Here is a 22,490-nt window from a genome sequence, read left to right on the forward strand (position 1 = left end):
GAGAAAGATCACAGTTTCAAAAGATGGTTTTCACCATAATGGTTCATTTCTATGGAAGTTAGAGAATCTTCTGGTGTAGGAGTTTGGAAATACTTTTGGGACCATTGAGAAGATTTTTTCTCCTTTATACATTTGGGACTGCCCTTCATATTTGACAAGTACTTCTATCTTGACCTTATCGTGACTTGATCTATTCTGGGTAGAACTCAACAATTAACAAGAGTCCTTTTGAGCTTGTGATGGAGAACAGCAATGGAGGGTTTTAGATGTTCATATTGTATCTAGGTTTTTATATTTTAGTTTGGGAAAGTCTTGCTATTTTAGAAGTTTAGTCAATTTAGGTTTATTTTGTGTATTTAAGTACTTCATATTTATTTTGTAATTTCTTGTTTTATTGAGGCCTTAATGTAAATATGTGTTCTAGTTAGTATTGGGTCCTTTATGTAAGTTATTGTACAGTTGTTGTTTGAATAAGATTGCAGTTTCCCTCTCTGTCTCTCTGTCTCTGTCTCTCTCTCTTTCTCGCTCTCTCCCGCAGGCGCTGCTGTTCTTCTTCTTCTTCCTCCTCCCTTCTCCTTCCTCCTTCTCTTCTCTCTTCTGATTCTGTCTCTCACCTCTGCTCTGTTCTGTTCTGTTCTTCCCTCTACTGCTGCTTCTCTTCTTCTTCTTCTTCTTCTAATTCTCTCAATTCATATATATATATATATATATATATAGATATATATATATTCTAACATCTGTCCTGCATCGAATTGGTATCAGAGCCTAATTTGGTTCAGTTCTAGACTTCCCTGTTGCTGTTCTTCCATCAGATTTGGAACCCCTACAACAACGTCCATTAAGGTTCATCCAAAAACTCAAACCACATCCACCATACGACTGCATTCTCTAACAGGCTCCCTTGCAGCAATAGCAAGTCACAAGTCACAGGAAAATCCCAGAAAACAGAAGCATTCATCAGCCGGAAACTTTTCCAGGAAATTGCAGTGGTGTCACTGGGTTTCGAAACCCTAATTTCCACCAACCAAACCACACCTCCCTTACCACCAAAATCAGACACCCCCGAAACCCCTTCCCCTACAATATTATCTCCATCTGAAAAGGAAGTGGCCGCACGCTCCACCTGAAAACTTTCCAACCGATTCCCCTCTAAATCCCCCATTTCCTGCAGTTTTCTTCCTGCACAGCCACCCTCACTGGAATCCCCACCCTCTGATCTGGTTCCTCCCAGAAGCTCAGCACCAGAGGAGCCTTGAAGGCGGCTCACGTGCCACACATGCCGGCCACACATGTGGGGAAGTTGCCGGACTTTCCCTGTTTTGCTCAGATTTGCTTCCAGCTTCAAGAATTTGGATTTTACCTGATATTTGAAGCATTCTGAGTGAATATTGGAGTATCAAGATTGGTTTGCATTCCTAAGGTGGAATACACCCTAATCTTGGGCTGCTGAGTAAATTTCAGAGTTTTGAAGGTCTGCCAACATCCAACTTGAGGCCTAGTTACTGTGTTATGAGATTTTACTGCAACAAATTGGTTTTCCTTCGTGAGAATTTGATGTTGATTTAAAGAAATTAATCTTGGATTGCTTAGTACATATTTTTGGATGGTAAAATCAGTGTGCTATCATAGTTCTTGAAGCATCTGTGAGAAATTGAAGTGAAATATTTGAAATCTTGAAACTTCAAAGTCAGAGCAAGAAGATTTTGGTAATAGTATATGGACTTACACTACTTGGACTCCATAGAAATTGATGTAATGTTGCTTATCTATTTGGTGCTTGTTCGAGTTTGCTTCGGTCCGTATTTACTCTCCGGTTGAAAAAAAAAAGGAGTAAATTCTGATATGTGGTTCCTACATAGTTGGCAGTTCTCAACAATCACTGGACCAACTGTGTAGTCTTATAGTCTTAGACAACTTTCTTCTAGTGTCGCTGACTTTTGCCTTAAATTTAGAGACCTCATTTATTGGTGTGCTCTTAGTAAGGAATCTAGATGGTAATTTTGTTCAAGAAAGGGTTGAGGGATGAAATCAAAAGGTTTATGATTATGCAAATTCAAAAAGATCCTACTACCACATGGCTTTGGAAGCTGAGAGATTTCTCCAGCCACCAACCTATAACACCACTTCCTATTTTGAAGAATTTCATCATTCTAGATCTATTTCTCCATGGTCATGTAGTATTCCTAGATCCTCACAAGATGTTCTAGAGAAAACTCAAATTGTTGAGGATATCAATCAAATATCAAAAGTTCCAATGCAAATTCTTATGTAATTGAGTATCATGACTACATAAATGATTTGCATATTACTAGTGCACAATTTTTTGATTCTTCAGTGGATGTGACTCATGAATTTTCTCAATGGTCAAAAGGTAGTCCTAGGCCCACCAAAGATGTTCAAGAGAAAACTCAACTTGTTTGAGGATATCAAAAGTGCCCATCCAAATTGTTGCATTATAGAATATCATGACTACATAAATGATGTGCATGTAACTACTGTACAATTTTTTGATTCTTTAGTTGATGTGAGTCATGAATCTTCTCAAAATGAGGTCGTAGACTCGTCTTTAGTGACCCTAAGCACTGTTGGGGCCTCTAGGCCAGAAATGGACCTTGATTTTTCATCACACTTGGTTGTTGAAACTTGCAAAGAACAGAAAGATGAGTTGCCAACTAGTAGGACAGATGTGCCTGTCAATGACCTTGCTCTTCAGCCTCAACTTTCCATTTCTGACCCAAAAAGCGAGGACCAATTGGCGGCTGTAGAGTTTGTTGAAAATTCTTCAGTCATGGAACCTATTGTTTAAAAATCCTCTTCAGATTATTTCTCCTCAATCCTGTAAACTTGCACCTCCATCCCATTCATCTTCTCCATCCCATTCATCTTCTCCCTCTACTTTTTCCTTAACCAAATCTACTGAAATTTTGTCTATCATCATAGAGTATGGACCGAATGCATATTTGCTTGAGCTGCCAACAGATTTGGATGTTAAATTGATTTCTTGTTTGGAGGACTCGTTATTTTATCAGACAGCATTGCTGCCTTCTATGCTACTTGCGGTTGGGCAATCTACTACGTATTTTTAATGGTGATTAACGATGCAATGCAGATTGTGCCTCCTCTTGATTTGCCTGCATGTTTGGCTTTGTTCCCACACATGGAGCTAAAGCTACTATGCCATTACAAAACTTGAGGTTGAGTTTCTCTAACAAGGGGAGTTTGATGGAGAACCAACAATGGAAGATTTTAGATGTTCGTATTGTATCTAGGTTTTTATATTTTAGTTTGGGAAAGTCTTGCCATTTTAGAAGTTTAGTCAATTTAGGTTTATTTTGTGTATTTAAGTACTTTGGATTTATTTTGTAATTTCTTGTTTTATTGGGGCCTTTATGTAAATACATGTTCTAGTTAGTAGTGGATATAAGTGCTGGACGTGTAAATTATTGTACAGTTATTGTTTGAATCAGATTGCAGTTTCCCTCTCGGTTTTGCTTTCTCTCTCACGCAGGCTCTGCTGTTCTTCTTCCTCCTCCTCCTCCTCTCTTCTCCTTCTTCCTTCTCTTCTATCTTCTGATTCTGTCTCTCACCTCTGTTTTGTTCTGTTCTTCTCTCTGCTGCTGCTTCTCTTCTTCTTCTTCTTCTAGTTCTCTCAATTGAGTCAATTCTCTCTCTCTCTCTCTCTCTATATATATATATATATATATATATATATAACATCTGTCCTGCATCAGCTTGTAATAAGCTAGCAGCTGCTGTTACCTCACATAGTGGACAGCCTATAGAGGAAAGGGTCCAAGAGCATATATCTTCACCAAATAATGGTGACAGAACTCAGAGATTCTCAAGTGTACTTGAATGTAATGATCTCACCTCAACTTTGGTGAGGTATTGTCCATTTTAGCCCTTTGGCCTCATGGTTTTGTCCCAAGGCACCTCTCATGGTTAGAGTCTCAACTAAACTTATAAGCCCAAGATCTCCCTGTACACATCCAATATGGGACCGTGACATGCTCTCCCATTTGATCTCTGGCGCACTCGTAAGAATGGTCCACACCTTTGCGTAGGATTCAACCCACATTATAGTACCTTTAGGGTGGTCCTAATACCAATTGTTAGTGGACATTGGACAAACATTTCACACCTTGTGAAGGGCCATGCAACACTAGGTAAAGCACTTGTGCTTAACTAGTAAGCTAAAAGTTCATTTTTGTTTACCTCAAGAACACATTTACAGCTATCAAAAGCCAAGTAAGTGGAAGCAATAAACAAGTAAGCAAGTAGACAAAAGTCACATGGTGAACAGTAAAACAAGATAATTCATTTTTAACACCTCCATAGACAACGTGTGTTTAGCAAGGGAGACAAGTAGGCTAAACACTTAGACAAATGCTAGTGAGTTTTACAATGATTGATGAACACTCATCCTCCCCTAAAGAGCTTTCTATGCTATTCTAGCTCTGGCACTAGGAAATAAAACTGACCAAGGAGTTACTCCCAGTTTACGCAAAGGCACTGACACACTCAATGAATTAAGGCCTATACTAATATTTACATAATGATTACGCATCCCATGTACACAAAAAGCAGTCACGAGCAAGCTTAATGCCTTGAACAAGCTTGGCTTGTGACACCTTCCCTCACACACACACACACACACGCACACACATATACACACACACACACACACACACACGTCTTATTTTTAATAAAATATATTCTTTTTCGATAAAGAAATGTGTGTGTGTATTATTAATATATATATTTTGGTCATTGAACTTACTTTTTCTTAAATTCATGAATTAATTCACAATCCAAACTCAGAGTGGTGAAATTATTTTCTGAAGTTGCAGGTAACTGCTTGCATCAAATTCATCTTGCTCATATTGAAGATGATCAGTCCAAGCGTTCAACCTGCCGTGATTTTCCGTGCTCTCTCCTTTTCAGTCTTAGCGTCCTTGAATCAAGTCTAATCTTACAATAAAAACTGATGGCTTTTCAAATTCTTTTGGCTATTCAATGCTGAAGTTAATCCCAATTATATGGGTTGGACACATTGACATTATTTTGTAAATTTGCTCTGTAATACATTTAGGGTTATATCTTTTGAGAATGTATGATTTGTGTATTATTAAACTCTGATGGTTGTTTCCTTTGAAGATCTGCAGTTTAAGCCTCCAGTATTCTGTTTCTAAATCTTTAGATACCCTAATGCCTCACAATGTCGAGAATACCTTAGCTTTGTAATTCTAGCATTCAGAAAAGGGAACATGCATAAACTTTATTCCAATAATAAAAAAATGATACCAATATTTATCTATATATCTATTTGTATGTGTATGCGTGCATCTCTTAGTGCAGCTTCTACAATTGTAAATATTTTACAAATCCTTTGATATGGACCTATATGTGAATTTTATTTGTGAATTGACCTTTTGGAAATATGGTTGACAATACTTGACATCTAACTCTATTCAATGCTACAGGATATTATTCGATTACCAAGATTGTTCCGTTTTCTTCAGAAGCCTTTGGCACAATTTATATCTGTTCTTAGGGCACCTAAGAGTAAAGAAGGGTATGCCTCGATTGGTGGTGGTTCTCCTCTTCGCCGGATGACTGATGCACAGGCATGACTTTCTTAGCATGAATGTGTACTATTTTTGATAGCTTGAGCACATTGTTTGATCAACTTTTGTTGATGCATGAATATCCAACAAAATTCAGTTATTTCAGCTAATTTGAGTGTTTACTAACCAAATTTGAAAGGGAAAAGAGAAAGGTCATAGCTGAGATGTAACTTCAATTAGTTTACCAATGTTGAAAAAGAGGAGGAAGGTCATATGCAGAGGCATGACTTTATTAACATGAATCTATACTATTTTTTCGAGTGCCAGATCAATTTTTAATGTGTAAATATCCTTTTGTTACAGTGATATTAGTTTTCTTGAGTATTAACGAACCAAATTTGAAAAGGGAAAAAAGAAAAGTCTTAGCTCAGATGTAACTTCAATTAGTTTAACAAAACTTGAAAAAGAAGTGGAAGTTCATAGTTCAAAAATTCAAATGTTATGCACTTTATAGTATCAAAACTGCTTAAGAAACAGTATTAGCAACCACTTTACATGTACAAGTTTAAGCTTTTCGATTGTCGGCCAACAATGTATATCAAGCCTTACACTCCCCCACAAGTGCAGCCTGATTGCACATGGAGAGATACAAATGATAAGCAATACCCATCACAGGGATTAAGATAACTTTTATCAACTAAACAATAAACGAGGGCAAGAAGACCAGAATCCAGGACCTCCTGGCAACCATGGCTTTGATACCATGTTTGTTTTTGATAGCAGAAGAAATTCATTAACAGGAAGAGAATTTACAAGGGGGAGAAAAGGTATCTCCAAAAAAAAATTTGGAACTAACCAGAGAAAAAATAGAACATTGAAAAACGGAAATTAAACCAACCAATTCCTATAATCCCTATTTAAATCCTGAAAGCTAGCTTCTCCAAAAATTCCAAACCAATAACTGAATCTTTTCCCACACCAAATACAAATTCAACTTCTTCCCAGAAAAAATCTGCGCATTGCGTTCCAATGAAAGACCCCATAAAACTGCATACTTACTACATTTACATAGAGCTGCCCTTTCCTTCCTTCGTCCAAAGCCTGAAAAAGAAGTAATTAACAAATCTTCTACTGAATAAGGGCAGACCCAACTCTCTTCCAAAACTCTGAACAATTTAGAGTCTTCAAAGGTCTCCTAATCTGCAGCAAGTTATTGGTATTAATTTTGTTAAGCACAACCAACCAAGTAAACACTTTAATTTTCGGGGGAACTTTTACCTTCCAAATGACTGAATTAAGAGGAGAGGGATAATTTGAATAGGTCAAAAATTCAAAGAATGATTTACAAGAAAACACCCCCGAATGATCCAGACACCAAGAATGAACATCCCTAACCGTGGATAATTTGCAATTGTTCAATATGGACAACAAAGAAGACAACTCCATCATCTCCCTGTCATTCAAAGGTCTCCTGAAATGAAGATTCCAAGAGACTGGAAAGCCCCTCCCATTATCCACAAAGTAATAACTTTGTTTGGCTTAGAGCACAATTTAAAAAGATGCAGAAAACAAATGGAGAAAGAATCATTCTCAAGCCATGTGTCTTTGCAAAAACAAATCCGTGATCCCCTCCTCACTACAAATTTAGTGTGTGGGGTAAAAATAGAGTAAATCTGGGAAATAGACTTCCATGGACTCCCCAAAGAACATCTCAAGCAAGCATTGGTATCCCACCCATGTTGATAACCACTTTACCTAAAAGCTTAAGCTGTTAGGTTGTGGGTCAACAATTTATATCAAGGCTTAATACATAGAAGCACAGATTCTGAATAACAATGCCAAAGACATTTTTTTTTCCCTTCTAGTTAGTCAAAGTAATCCTTTATTTCAAATTAGACAACATACTTAAATCAGAGCATTTCTTCTCTTGTTTTTGTAATAACAAAGCTTGAATAGTGCCTAGAAACCATACAAAATTTATTGAGCAAGAATGATGGGGAACTAGAATCCTTTTTTTTTTTTTTTTCCAGAAATTTCAAAAGAAACACATATACCGTACCCTTTTCTAGTTATTCACAGCAGTCATAATTTCATCTGGTCTTAATAATGGATAAAATAATTTACTAATCAGTTTTACTACCATTCACAAGCCTTGCTCTAAACACACCGGTTTAATTGAATTCCAAGAATTTGAAGCACCAAGATAAAATTTTAAAAACACATATACTGTACACTGTTCTAATTATTCACAGCTGGTCATGATTTCATCTGGTCTTGATTATGGATAAAATAATTTACAAATCAGTTTTACTACAATTTACAAACCTTGTTCTACACTAGTTCAATTGAATTCCAAGAATTTAAAGTTCCAAGATAAGCTGTTATAGAAACACTAAAACTAACAGCTTCCAACACTCTTATTTTAATTTTTTTTTTTGATAAACAAAGAAGTTTTATTAGAGAGGGCAGAATTTACAGGAAAAAGCAAAAAAGAAAACAGGGAGAATAAAATCCTCCCTTTACATGAAAAGTAAATAATTACAGATTTCCCATTCTACGCCCCCAAAAAAAAAAATTAATGCAAGACAGCCAATATGTCCTGCTGCATGTCTTCCAAGGAGGTGGCAAAAAAAGATCATTTGCTAACACCCACAAAGATGAAAGATAAGTCACCCTACTCCAAAGCAAATTAGTAGCAACTCACTCCTTTGAAAATACTAGCATTCCTTTCCATCCAAACAAACCAAATTATAGCCATAATGGAGCATCGCTATAGAGCTTTCCTATTCTTTCCTTTACCAAAGCCTCTAAATGTGATGGTTCCGAATGTCTCAATGTGGATGGACACACCCAGCTCTCATCTAATATAGCAAATAATTCATTCCAACGAGCTAACGTGTAAGGACCATAAAGAAACAAATGTGTGCAAGTCTCTCCACTCCTCAAGCAAAAGACACAGATATCCTGAGACACGACTTTATTGGGTCTTCTCTTCTAAAGAAAATCATTGGTATTAATTTTTCCAAGTACCACAGTGCAAATGAAAACTTTTATTTTTGAGGGGGCTTTGGGGGTTCCAAATCAATGGATACAAAGCAAATTTATCTGCAGTAGGGACACAAGTCAAATAAGAGGAAAATGATTTGCACGAGAATTCCCCAGAAGTATTTAAGCTCCAGGCCCTTTTGTATCTCCGTAGAGGATTATGAAAAGAATCAAGCGGCCAAGTCAAATGGGCTTGCTCATTAATCTCTCTCTCACTGAGATCTGTTCCAAAGTGGAAATTCCAAGATTTCCTCCTTGTATGAAAAAAAAGCGGAAATAGGAGTATCATGGAGATTTTGATAAACAAAAAAAGACGAGGGAGTAGTAGACAAAGGTCTATCCCCCACCCAATGTTCTTCTCAAAAAGGGATTTGCTCCCCATTACCCACTGAATACTGGACCTTGGGGAGGAAATTATCATAAATCTGAGATAAAAACTTCCATGGGCTCGAATAAGAAAACTTTTACTTAATTAAAATTCAAAAAAATAGAAAATCTGTTGTAAAGGAAAGAAATTACAGTAACATACTTGGTTATCAGCTTCTCCAAGCTTTATAGATTTGTTTTCATATATTTCTGAAAATTTCCAGAATTCTCTTGACTTTCTTTGTTTCTCTCTCCTGTTAATCTCTCTCTCTGTTAGGGTCTCCAGCAACTAAAAATTGTTGTACCGGCAGTGTTTCAAACAGAAATTAACAGCTGGGGAAATTTAAGCTGGAGGTGGAATTTTGATTGGCTCATATTCTAGTTGTCCCCCATTTTTTTGAGGCCCTAGATTTACTGTATTCTATTTAGACATCATTTTTTATAATTAAGTTTCATCCATTCACCTCTTTTTCTCTAGTATAAACTAATCCATACTTATCATACAAGAATAGTACTAACCACGCAAATCATGCAGTTCAAATAAGTTTAATATCAATTAAGCCATAGGGTCTTTACAAATAAAATTTGTGCCAGCTTTTTGTATCTGCACTGGCTTACTCACCAGAAACAAACTCGAAGCCACCATTGTTGTTGGTCCCCTAACCATGTTACAGACTTGCAGTCACCATGCCATTGCCATTGGTGTCATCTCCCTGCTTTTGTTGTCATCGCCGTACTAGTGCTGCCTTATATGCACCAAAATTGTGAGTACCACACTGCATCATCACCACTGTTACTGCTACTACTATCACCACCATCAGCAGCACACCAGCAACCATCACCATTGGGACCAACACCACTATAACCTGCCTGCACCTGTTGCACCACTTTCACCTCCCCTATTGTGGTTACCCATACCAACAATTCTATCACTACTTGAATGGTGCTGCACCTTTGCACTTATTTCACAATAGCCATTGCATTTCCTGTTAAAAGTGTTCAAGCTATATTGTTATTTTAGTGATTTTGACTATGGCTGCTGAACGTTTGATGTCTTGCAGAAGTACATAAAGATGGTTGATCACTTACAAGAATTTGTGTTTAGATTGTAAATAGGAAACCAAAGTAAAAACTGCTATTGAGGACTACTAATTTTTGCAACTGCTAGATCATTCTTTTATCAAAGAACAGAATATTATCTGTTGGTTGGGAAAGCTTCCCCATATTAAGGCGATATATATTACACACACATGCACAAACTAAGACGATATGTGCACACTTTGGTTTGGTTTTAAGGTTCTAATTTTAAAATTTTCTTACTTTGTCAGACTTTCTATCCTTTGAACTGCCCTCTAGATTTTGATATCTTTATGTATTCAGGCTGAAGAGTTGAGGAAGTCTCTGTGTGCAAAGAATGTGCCAGCGAAGGTCTATGTTGGTATGCGTTATTGGCATCCATTCACCGAAGAAGCTATTGAACAGGTATCTAATCAGCTGTGAGGTTGGCTTCTGATGTTGCCGTTGACTGCGAAGACTCATGATGACTTTGTTTTCCTTTTGACCTTTTGCCAGGCATGTTAAGATGTAAGGCAACACAATTTGTTGTAAATGTGCAACTTCAAAAGAAAAAAATTAACTTAAAAAAATGATAATAGTTGCACAAATTACTAAAAAGCCAACTTTTGAATCTTAAAAAACACAACGAAAAATAAGTACCACCTTAGTGAATGAGTGTTCTGTGGCTTTTGCTTCTTCTTGATGGCTGAAACTATACTCATTCAAGAGTGAAGAATGGTTTTGTGAAGGCAACATAAGATCAAAAGTTCTATTTTCTCCTCTTTTTTAGCTAATGTAGGCAGGGAATGGAAGGTACAACAACAAAACCAAGCCTCAAGTCCCATTAGGTGGGCTTGGCTATACGAATCCTTTTCTGCGAATTTATGTGATCATGGACTTTTTCTTTTGACAAATTCAGGGTTTTTAAATCCTTAATATCTCATTTTAAGTTATTTTTGGTCTACCATTATTCCTTCTACTGCCTCCCCACAGTAATTAACTCCCTCTTCCTCACTGGCACACTATGTGGCCTATGTTGCAATTCTCCAAACCATCCAAGTCGTCTCACCCTTATCTTTTGTAGGAGCTACACTTAACTTGCCGCAAATATGTTCATTCTTTCCATCTAAGCATTCTCATCTCGACAACTTTTACTTTTTGGATATTCTGTTTCTTTGTTGCCCAACATTCTGATCCATATAGAATAGCTGGTCTTATAGCCGTCCTATAAAACTTCCCTTTTAATTTTAAGGGTATTCTACAATCACAAAGCATACTTTAAGCACTTCTCCATTTTACCAAATTTGCTTTAACTTTATGTATTACATCATCTTTAATTTCTCTTTCAGTTTGCATAATAGATCCAAGGTATCGAAATCTACAAGTACTATTTATTTCTTCATCATTAAGTTTAAATTTGTTCAATATTCTTTCTACCATTACTGAAATTACATTTCATATATTTTGTCTTATTTCTACTTATCCTAAAGCTTCTAGATTCCAAAGCTTCTCTCCATAATTCTAACTTAGCCTCTACTCTGCCCTTAGTTTCATCAATCAATGCAATATCATCTGCAAACAACATACGCCACGAAACCTCATTTTGAATGCTCTTAGTCAGTTGGTCCGTCACTAAAGCAAAAACATAAGAGCTCAAAGTAGATCCTTGATGTACACCTATGGTGATTGGAAATTCTCTAGTTTCTCCATCTATAATCCTTACACTAGTCATTACTCCATCGTACATATCCTTAATGACATTAGTACGCCTACTACATACGCCCTTTTTTCCTAAAACCCACCATAGAACTTTCCTAGGTATCCTATCATATGCTTGCTCTAGGTCAATAAATACCATATGCAAGTTAATCTTCTTAAAAGATATATAGCTTCTGTGGTAGATCTCTCAGGCATAAAACCAAATTGATTTTCTGATACCTTCGTTTCTATCCTTAATCTTTGTTCAACTACTCTTTCCCATAGTTTCATCATAGGACTCGTAGGTTTAATTCCACGATAGTTATTACAATTTTGAATATTTTCTTTATTTTTATATATATGTATTAAAGTGCTCTTCCTCCATTCATCTGACATTTTTTTAGTTTTTATTGTTGTGTTAAATAAATTAGTTAACCATATGATTTCGTAATCACCTAAGCATTTCCAAAGTTCAATTGGGATGTTATCCGGTCCTATAGCTTTTCAATTTTTCATCTTTTTTAGTGCAAACTTACTTCATTAACTCTAATTTTGCGAATAAATCTTATATTTTTTTAGTCTTTTCCTCATTGTGAATGAAAGGTAATCATGTAAAAATAAAAGCAGTAAAAACATAAATGTTGTTTTTCGGGTTTTAAACTAGTTCACTTTGTCAGGATATGATCTGTCGAGAAATGTGTGAATTTGTTGATTGCATCTTGATATTGCGTCCTAAACTAGTTTGCTTTCCATCATTATATCACTAATAATGATGATTGCGTCTTGATATTTTGGTGAATTTGTTGGAGCCATTTATACTTCTATATGTAAGTCTTCTATGCCCTGTATATGTGACACTTCCTTGCAGTAAAACATTGCTCCTGTGCTAAAGCACTGCATCTGCCAGGTTTTAAAAATAACTATCAATTCGGAAACCAAATTCAGATAAAAGTTGGCTGAAGAAGGTCAGCTAGTTTATTGGAAGGAATAGATATTAAGAGCTCAGCAGATTTCATGAACCTTGTGGATTGGACTTGAAAACAATAGGTCAAAGTCAGATAGTATTTTGATGAGTTACTTGAGAATGGTCGTAAGCTCAATTGGATGTCAATCAATTGTTGCATAGTTCCCTCTTGGCATGAGTTGTTAGTTAAAGGGGCTTAGTTACATAACCATAAATGTGGGGGAGCAGATGAAAAAGAGACTGAAATATATTTTATGATAGATTAATTCCTGAAGCTTTGATGTGGCGTTTGCTGCTTGATTGGTTAGGCCTTTTTTCTTCTCTCATTTTAAGTTGAAGTTGGTCTAGTTTGCTGAAGTCATGATGCATGAATTCTTTACGATTCCTTCCTTTACACTGAATGTTCTCTGTTATTCTTTTCTATTGATGCAATGAGGCTTCGTACTGTTCAGTTTTTAGATGGGAAACATACTTGTATATCCTATAATTGATATACTTTTATTGTTAACCATTCATTGGGTATTTGAAGATTATGAAATTTCTTTAGAGAAAGTGTGTGTTTTTGTGTGTGTCTGTTCCTTAAGGGTGTTAGTATGAAGAAATTCTTTGGAGCCCCTTAACATGGAGATTTATTTGGTGAAAAATGTTGGGCATTCTTGATTTTGTTTATCTTTTTGTACCTTGTTTATTTTTTTACAAAAAAATGCAACTTTACTAATGTAATTTTTCTACTGACATAAGTGTAGGATTTTGAGGCTACTAGAAATGCAGTCAAATTTAGTCAATTAAAGTGTTGTACATGATGCTGTTAATGGTGGGCAAAAGTGCATGCATTTAAGTGAAAGTTTCAGTGAGCCTTGTACCTTCGGTTGACCTAGTTTTTTTTTTTAATTAGTAAAGCAAAACTTTTATTAGCAAGGGCATCAAGGGGATGCCAACTCGTGGTACAAAACATCAACCCAACATCAAGGTTTACATTATGATCATTAACAATTTTCCCACTAAGCCAGCTCGAAACAGCAGCAATACACTGATCTTTGCAAGTCTAAAGTGGAGTAGTTTTATCTTTAAAGGCTCTCTTATTTCTTCTTTCCAAGAACACCAAAAGATGGTGAGAGGGATGAGGTTCAAAGCCTTTTGCTTCTCCTTGGTGGTTCTAATGCCTTTCCAACCATAAACCCCTGCGAAAATCCACTGAAAGTTTTTATTCATGCTTTTCAACAAACAGGAGACAGGAGTTAGTGGTGTAGCAATTCCACAACACTGGGCTTCAACCAGACAAGAATACCCCCTGAGCTGCCTACTACTCAAAGGGATATCCAATCAAAAGCTTCTTGACCCCAAAGATCATTGATCAAGAGCTGCTCCACTGTCTCCACTTTAGTTTCTTGCATGGCCCCTCCAATCCCTAAGAAAGGATTTAGTTACACTTCTTTTGGAATTGTCGTTAAGACCCCTCACGTTCTAGGAAATGATTTTTCTTAACATGATTTAATACAAGGGCTCCAACTACTGCATGCCTCTGCCATTTCTGAGCATCCTGCTGTTTTTCCATAGTTCACTGTGCATTCCAAGCGCTTTAATTCCCTCTTGGTACCCAACTTTCTGATACTGCCGATGGTTTTTTGCGATTACTTCCCATTTCCTCTCTTCTCTTTTTTTTTTTTTTTTTCAAATCCTTAAATAATTGTAAGGCTCTGTCCTCAAACCCTTTGAAGGACACGCCTATGGTTTCACTTACTGATTTCAACTTCCGAAGAACCCAAACAGATACCTGATTCTTGAATTGGGTGCCGTCCGATTCTAAGTCATTCGAAGTATCAAAATTGGGCCTATCAATCAAATCCACATAGTTGGGATTGAAACACTTAAGTGTCATAGCCAGTGCTAGGGGCTGGAACAAGAGCTAGTCTTTTAGTATCAGTTTGCGATTAGGCGGTTCTTGCTCTAGAAGAGCCACCTTTTGAGTTTTAGCTGCCTGAGAGGGGAGATTCTGAAGGGGGACAGCCTTCCCAAAGTTGACTAACCTTTTGGCTGCTTTAGAAGGACCAAAATGTAGCTTAAAGAGAGAAAAAGAGTTGGGTTTGGACTTTTGAGTAGTAAAGTGAGATAGAAAGGCCGAAGAAACTCCCCATATTTGTAGTTCCAAGGCCCAAGTTAAGGTCCACTCGCACATCCTCAAATGAGATAAAAGCTTTGGTCCTGCCTTCACCCTTAAGAAAAAAGGCGCAGCCCAGTGCACAAAGCTTCTGCATATGCGGGGTTAGGGGAAGGGCCGGACCATGATGGGTCTATAGTATGCAGCCTTACATTACCTTTTTGTAAGAGACTGCTTCCACGCCTCGAACCTGTGACCTCCAGGTCACATGGTGACAACTTCACTGTTGCACCTAGGCTCCCCTTCGAGCCTGCCTTTATCTTGCTTGGGGAAATCAAAAGAGCTGTCTGTAGCACTGCTCTTCTCCCCCTCAAGAATCGAGAAGGATCGCATAAGATTACTTGTCTTCCCCACCACCTATATGAGTTGGGTGTCAAGCCACCACTTAGCAATAGAATCGAAGGCTTTCCACAATGAGGGTAAGGGCACAAAGGCAGCTGATCTGTTGAGGTATGGGTTCATATCCACTGGGGAGGCCGTAGGCTTCTCCTCCTCCTACTGAACAATCAAAGAAGTTGAACCTTTCTTTGTGGGAGGAAAAAGACGGAGGCCTAGCTTGGCTGCCCAGGAGGAGATCCTCATCCATCCCTTGGATTCATACCCCCTGGGAAATGCAAGGGTTCTCCAATCACCACTGTTGGTCTCCATAAGGGCAAGGTAGTTCCAAATTTGTTCGAGTTCAGCTGCAAATCGAGGGTTCTATCCTTGTTCCTTGTTTTACGAAACTAAGAAGTTGCCTAGGGTATAGCTTTTTTCAAAGCCCAAAATTCCTCCCTAAATTTGGGGAACCATATGAATTCTACCATCTCTAGGAAGATGGAGATTCTTCTTCCCCTGTGATATTCCATGATTCTGAGGAAGTCAGAACTTCCCCTTTTAATGACTAGGTCGAAAGGCCACAATACGCTTCCCATCCCTTGGCATCTTGGCAAGGCAGTTGGCGAACAAACAGAGCCAAGCCTTCAAGGGAGTGGAAGGTCCACGATAGAAAAAGGCCTTCCAGTGAACAATTAGAGGCCAAATTTGAACTAGGGGAGTTTGCAGTCACTAGAAAATGAAGTTTACAAACCAGAGCTTGTTGTGGAGGGTAGCTTTGAATAGGAGGAAGCATGTGAGCACCAGAAGAGCAAAAAGAAGCTTGCGAACCAGTCTTAGAGGGTAGCTTCGACCAGGAGAAAGCTTGTGAGCACAAAAAACAGAAAGAAAGGTCGAGGAAAGAGTCGGAGAAGATGACCCAGTGTGTGATGAATGACAATGAAGATATGGCTGAGGAGAAAAGAAGAAGGAGGTTCAGCCAGGGGAAAGATGGGGAGGGGATTTGAGCTAGGGCTTATGGCGAGAGGACAAGAAGCTAACTGCTCAAGTGAGAGAGAATGCATGGTTGAATGGGGTCTCTTGTTTAGGTCAAAACACGAGAAGAGAACTGCCTTTGTTGTTGACGAATGGAGATGGCAAAGGGAATCGGGGGCGTCATCGAGCAGCATTGCAGATGTTGACCTAGTCTTATGATAAAATTTCATATTTACTTGTAAAATCTGATAATGAAATGAACATATGTAATGATGATGGTAGCACAGATGCATATAATATGCTCCCATGCAAATGATGTTGTAAATAGCCGAAAAATGTTTTTTTAAGTGTTGGCTTCCTAAATTGGTGGCCATCGCTTGGTTATAAGATGAAAATTTTGAACTCTAAAATTTGTGGAATTCCTTGTTAACTGGTGAACAGTTTTTGTTTGGAAAGAAATGTGAGTTTTTTGGTTCATTTGCTTTAGTTGTACAATTCTTAAAGATTTCTTGAGTTCTTGCCTATCAGGGTGGGTTAATTTTGGTAATTTCAAACAAGGTTGCTTTAGTTGTGGTGCTGCTGTTATTTGGTTTTAGATGAGTCTTACTTGGAATGTATGAAGTTATTGAATTCTTATTTCAACGAGTTTGTAATTTTATAGGGTTTCTAGTACCCCTGGAGCTTTTATTTTTGTTTAGTTCCATTTTTAGCTTAATTTGATGCTTTTTATTGTTCTGTGAATCAGAAAGTTTTTGCAAACATGATTTTATGCAAAATTGAGTTTCAGTTAATGGTTGGGCTTTTGCTACAACTTTCCAAGATTCTACAAACTAGCATCCCTTGTGCCCAAACAAGATTCGATTTTGAGAAAGTTTGCTTAACACAATTATGTGTTCTGTATTATGTTATCTAATTAATCCATGTTCTGTTTTTTTCCCTTTATTTTTCGAAACCTACTTCTGCCTTCTTTCCTTTACATTTTCTTGACCTAAAACGTTACTTTGGTAATGCTAAGACGTCTTCTTCCTTTAGCTCATCATCTTCTACTGCGGCATGAGAATTTTCTTTCTTTAACTATTTACTTAACCAGATGATGTTAAATTTTCCATTACTATTTTTTGCAATGCAATGTATTGGACACCCACATAGATTGAGTATCATCTCATTGTTTATCTATTGCAAATCTATTCTGTTAGCCTTTGGCATGATGTCAAAATGACATTCTAGAATGTCCTCAATGTTTATTCAATTGGCATAGATAGAACCACAAGAATTATAAAATGGTAGGAATCAAACTAAAACTCCAATGATCATCACTTGACGCTCCATTTTCATTCCACATTTTTTTTTCTCTTTTCATATTCAAATTTTGAGGAAAGAGAAAAGCTATCCATTTTATTCTTTTTTTTTATTAATTATGACATGGTATCCTGGACTTTACCTTTTAGCATAGTTGTTATTGCTCCGCTTAAGCATATACACATCCACACACATGCGTGTTTATAAGAAATCATTCAATTATATAATTTATATGTTCTTGTCCAGTATAAAATAAATTCATGAGTGTGTAGTGCCTTCCTTAGTTCTATTGTTTCAATGCTAACATTGGTTCCTATTTGTTTTGCAATTGTTGGTTCAATATGGTGCTATGTTTATCCTGCTTTGCATCATTTTACAATAGGATTCTGATTCCTTTTTGGTTGTAATCTATATGCTTGTTTTGATTTGATTTCGGCAAGTTGTACTGTCAAATTCCTTATGAAACTTGAACTTCATGGATCTCTGTTTTCTTTGCCCCTTTTGGTATATTGCAGATAAAAAGAGATGGAATTACAAAGCTTGTGGTGCTTCCACTTTATCCGCAATTCTCCATATCAACTAGTGGTTCAAGTCTTCGTTTGCTGGAGAGCATATTCCGGTGATGAATGAACTTAAGTTTGCATATTATGATGTTCCAAAATTGTAGCGTAACATCACAATTTTCTGGCAAAATGTTTGGTTGGATTACTAGGGAGGATGAATATCTAGTGAACATGCAGCACACAGTAATACCTTCCTGGTACCAGCGAGAAGGATATATAAAGGCCATGGCAGATTTAATTCAAAAGGAGTTAGAAAATTTTGACTGCCCCAAGGAGGTACTGCTTTAAATTGTATGTGGCAAAACATACAGAATAGCTGGAATTATTATAGCTCACACCTTCTTTCATTGCGTCCTTAAAAGTTACTGTAATAGAGCATAGCCTCTTAATTTTTCATTTGCATCAATAATTAAAAATATATTTTCTTATAGTAATTAACATCTATTAGATATTAATGCATTTCTCTCCTCTTTACCACCCTGAGGTATTCATGAGTGGATTGCATAAGATATTCCCAAGTGATTTGTTATCTAGCATTAAAAAGATGATCTCAATCAGATTCACTAGGCTTTTTTTCCTTTGTTTATGTAGACTATACAAACAACACTATGTTTTATAGCGTTTTGAGGTTGCTAATAGTGATTCAATAACCATTTCTGTATTTGTTTAGCTTTTATTTTTATTTTAAATGGGTGAAAATACCTATGCTTGATACTTTTTTCTTTAACAATAGGGCTTCCAGTGCCCAACTAATCCATGGGGCAGTCGCCTTGCCTTAATTTCTATGCTTGATATTAATTTAGATGTCTTGATATGTTGTATGAAATATGGTATAGACTTTAGCATTTTCAGGTGTATGTTTTGTAGAGGTCTATATATAGATATTCTGGAAAACAGCATATAAATGCTTACCTTCATTGAATGGGTGTTCAGAAAAGAGCATATAAATGCTTACCTTTGTTGAATGGGTGTAACGCTTGTTGTGCACTGCTTGCTTGGTGTGCAATTGACAGCCTCAGATTCTTCTTGTTCTATTTTTCTTTTGCTCCTTTAGAAGTTCTTATTTCATTTGCATCTTAAGAAGTCCTAGCTTAAGAGTTTCGTAGATAATCCTATTCTTTTGTGTTGTTAGCTGACTAAATCAAGACTCTGCATTTAGGTTTTGATATTTTTTACTGCTCATGGTGTTCCACTTACATATGTGGAAGAAGCTGGTGATCCGTACAAGGCTGAGATGGAGGAATGTGTGGACTTGATAATGGAAGAGTTAGAAAAGAGAAGGATAGCAAATACATATACACTTGCCTATCAGGTGCGGACTGCTTCCAGTCTTGTTTGTCATTGTCTCTAGTTTACTGCAGAAGTTTGATAGTAGTATAGTACTACCTTAAAAGAGGATAATGGAGAGCTTGGAAAGTTGGGTTAACGGTATTAAAGTGAAGTCTCAATCAAGACATGCTTTAATTTTTGCTAGTTGGAAAATGGGATTTTTTTTTTTGTTGAAAATGTAGTTGTTTAGAGATGCATGAAAACATGTGCTCCCTCTCCTTAAATGTCTCTATGTATTCTATTAATATATATGTATATATAAATAAATTTCTTATGAAGTTAAGATAGCCTGTTAAGCTATTACATGAGATAATAACACAAAGGGCCCTTGTGTGTAAAACTTATAAAATATTGATCAAGATCTACCTCCCTTTTCTCTTTTCGTTTTCTTAAAATGATGATGGCGGCTTAGAATTTGAATGTTTTAGGAAATATTTGGAAAAAAATTTTCATTTCCTGCATATTTAGCTTTGACAACTTTGAATTTGCAAATCCAGCTGAATGGTGATTATATATCTTAAATTTTTTACTTATAATTTTTCTTAGCATCAAAAGAAGCATAAAAAACAAGAAGAAAAATGGTTATATATATATATATATATATTTTTTTTTTGATAGAAAAAAATATATTAAGGAAGAAGATTAGAAATAATTACAACCTAGTAGAGGACAAAAGATCCTCAGAAAGAAAAAAACAGTCCAAAAAAGAAGAAATAAAATAATGAAAAAATAAAAAATGACAACCATAATCTAGTTAAGAAAACCCCTTTTTAAACTCCTGCCACTGTAATTTACTGAACATTTCAGGTGATTCTGCTGTCACTTCTTCATCTTCCTTGTACCACCATTCAGGAGAACTTCATTTGTTCCAGGATCAGACATCCATAGCCCCATCTTATCCATTAGTTGGGGCTCCTACCTAAGGAATAGGTGAGACCCTATCTGAATTGCTTCTCTTTATCCAGTCCATCTTCCTCGAAGATAGGAATTCCCTTCAAACCCTCCATCAGAGGAGGAGGCACATATGATAGGTCCCCAAGTAAATAAGATGCATCACACACATACCCACACTGTTCCTGAAATTCATCCATTAACAAACTGTCATCACATGCAAACTCACGTGCGACATCACTTTCATCTTCCAACATATCTCTCCATTACTTTTTCTCCTTACCCTTTTCAGCTGAATCCCTCTTTTGATCATTAGTCCACCTTCAAAACTGCCCTCTTCCAATTGCAGAAGAACTTCTCGAAGATTGAATTTACCATTTGTCTGCAAAGCCTGAGGGACCACCCTATTTGACTCTAACTTTTGAATCTGAGGTTTAATTATATTTTGGGCCTGATTTAATGGCTTATTCATATCATATGTTGGGCCTAATCACAATTGGACATAATGGGCAGGGTAAACTTTGGGCCTGGATGCGCTGGGCTAACTGAAGCTGCCCATTAAACATATCTGATTCTTTTTGAATGCCTAAAACCTGGCCCAAATTCCTTAAGCCCACACCAGTTGGTGCATTTTATGTTAGGATTTTGTACACAGCCCAAGTCCAAAATCATCCTTACACCTGGACCGTCTTTTAGTAACCAAGTCCTATATGATCCATCACTGGTTAGCAGTGGGTGGCCACCCATGCCTGAGCCGATGCGAGCCCTTCTCTTCCCTTTTTCCCTTCAAACCAGCTAACCCTAAGGGTGTACAAAATTTACTGAAAAACCGAAAATCAACCCGAAACTGGACCGAAATAAGTTTTGGTTTAGTCTTTTGGTTTTTGTTTTCGGTTTCAGTTCTTGAAAATAGAAAATTTTGGTTTCCAGTTTGGTTTCAGTTTCCAACTCAAAACCAAACCGGAAAACCAAAAAACTGATTAATACTGTCATGCAATACAACAACAACAACAGCAAGCCTTAAGTCCCACTAGGTGGGGTTGACTACATGGATCCTTTTTCACCAATTCACCCAACCCAGAGCATTTTCCTTTATTAGATTAAGAGCTATTAAATCCTTCTTTACTACCTCATTCCAAGTAATTTTAGGTCTACCCCTACGCCTTTTCATGCCAGTAACCATAACTAACTCACTCCTCTTCACAGGTACTCTATTAGGCCTGCGTTTTAAATACCCAAACCATCTAAGTCGCCCCTCCCTTGTCTTGTTTTCAACTGATGCTATGCCTCAATTTTTGCGTATATGTTCATTTATTACTTTATCTTTTAATGTATAATCACTCATCCATCTTAACATACGCATCTTAGCAACTTTCATTCTTTGTATATGTTATTTCTTAGTTGCCCAACATTTTGAACCATAAAGTATAGCTGGCCTTATAGCTTTCTTATAAAACTTTCCTTTTAAGTTTAAGGGTATTCTACGATCACACAACACGCCTGACGCACCCCTCCATTTTACCCATCCTGTCTTAATTTTGTGTACTACATCTTCAATTTCCCCTTTACCTTGCATAATAGATCCAAGATATCTAAGTCTATCAGTGCTGTTAATCTCTTGATTATCTAGTTTAATCTTCTCTCTATTGCTACTCCTTACATTACTGAAATTAAATTTCATATATTCAGTCTCATTCCTACCTGTCCTAAATCCTTTAGACTTTAATGCGGCTCTCCAAAGTTCTAGCTTAGATTCCTCTCCCCTTCTACCATCATCAATCAACACGATATTATCTGCAAACAACATACCCAAGGGATCTCATCTTGGGTATTCCTAGTAATTTCATCAATTACTAAAGTAAAAAGATAAGGACTCAAAGTAGAACCTTGATGAACACCTATTGAGATTGGGAACTCTCTAGACTCTCCTCCTATGGTCCCGACGCTAGTCACTACTCTATCATACATATCCTTAATGACTTCCGTATATCTATTGCCCTTCTTTTCTAATACCCACCAAAGCACTTTCCTAGGTACTCTATCATAAGCTTTCTCTAGATCAATAAAGCCATATGCAAGTCCTCCTTTTTTTTCCTAAATTTTTCCACTAAACTTCTTAAAAGATAAATAACTTCTATTGTTGATCTCCTAGGCATAAAATCAAATTGATTTTTTGAAATCTTTGTTTCTAATCTTATTCTATGTTTAATTACTCTTTCTCATAATTTCATTGTATGACTCATAGTCTTAATTGCACGATAGTT

At 36.8% G+C, this 22,490-nt stretch overlaps 1 protein-coding gene across 3 annotated transcripts in view; it reads left to right on the forward strand.

The window, feature by feature from the left end:
* Positions 1-22,490, forward strand: part of LOC131159996 (ferrochelatase-2, chloroplastic) — a 41,337-nt gene that overhangs the window by 3,282 nt on the left and 15,565 nt on the right. For 2 of the 3 annotated variants that reach the window (XM_058115262.1, XM_058115265.1), the window contains exons 3-7: positions 5,484-5,627; positions 10,359-10,460; positions 17,959-18,062; positions 18,156-18,282; positions 19,166-19,318. In XM_058115262.1, coding sequence (XP_057971245.1) covers positions 5,484-5,627; positions 10,359-10,460; positions 17,959-18,062; positions 18,156-18,282; positions 19,166-19,318 — 630 coding nt within the window. The remainder of the gene's footprint in view (positions 1-5,483; positions 5,628-10,358; positions 10,461-17,958; positions 18,063-18,155; positions 18,283-19,165; positions 19,319-22,490) is intronic. The other variant, XM_058115264.1, reaches the window with a different exon arrangement.

This window comes from Malania oleifera, chromosome 7, assembly GCF_029873635.1.
Source record: "Malania oleifera isolate guangnan ecotype guangnan chromosome 7, ASM2987363v1, whole genome shotgun sequence".
Taxonomy (NCBI): Eukaryota; Viridiplantae; Streptophyta; class Magnoliopsida; order Santalales; family Ximeniaceae; genus Malania; species Malania oleifera.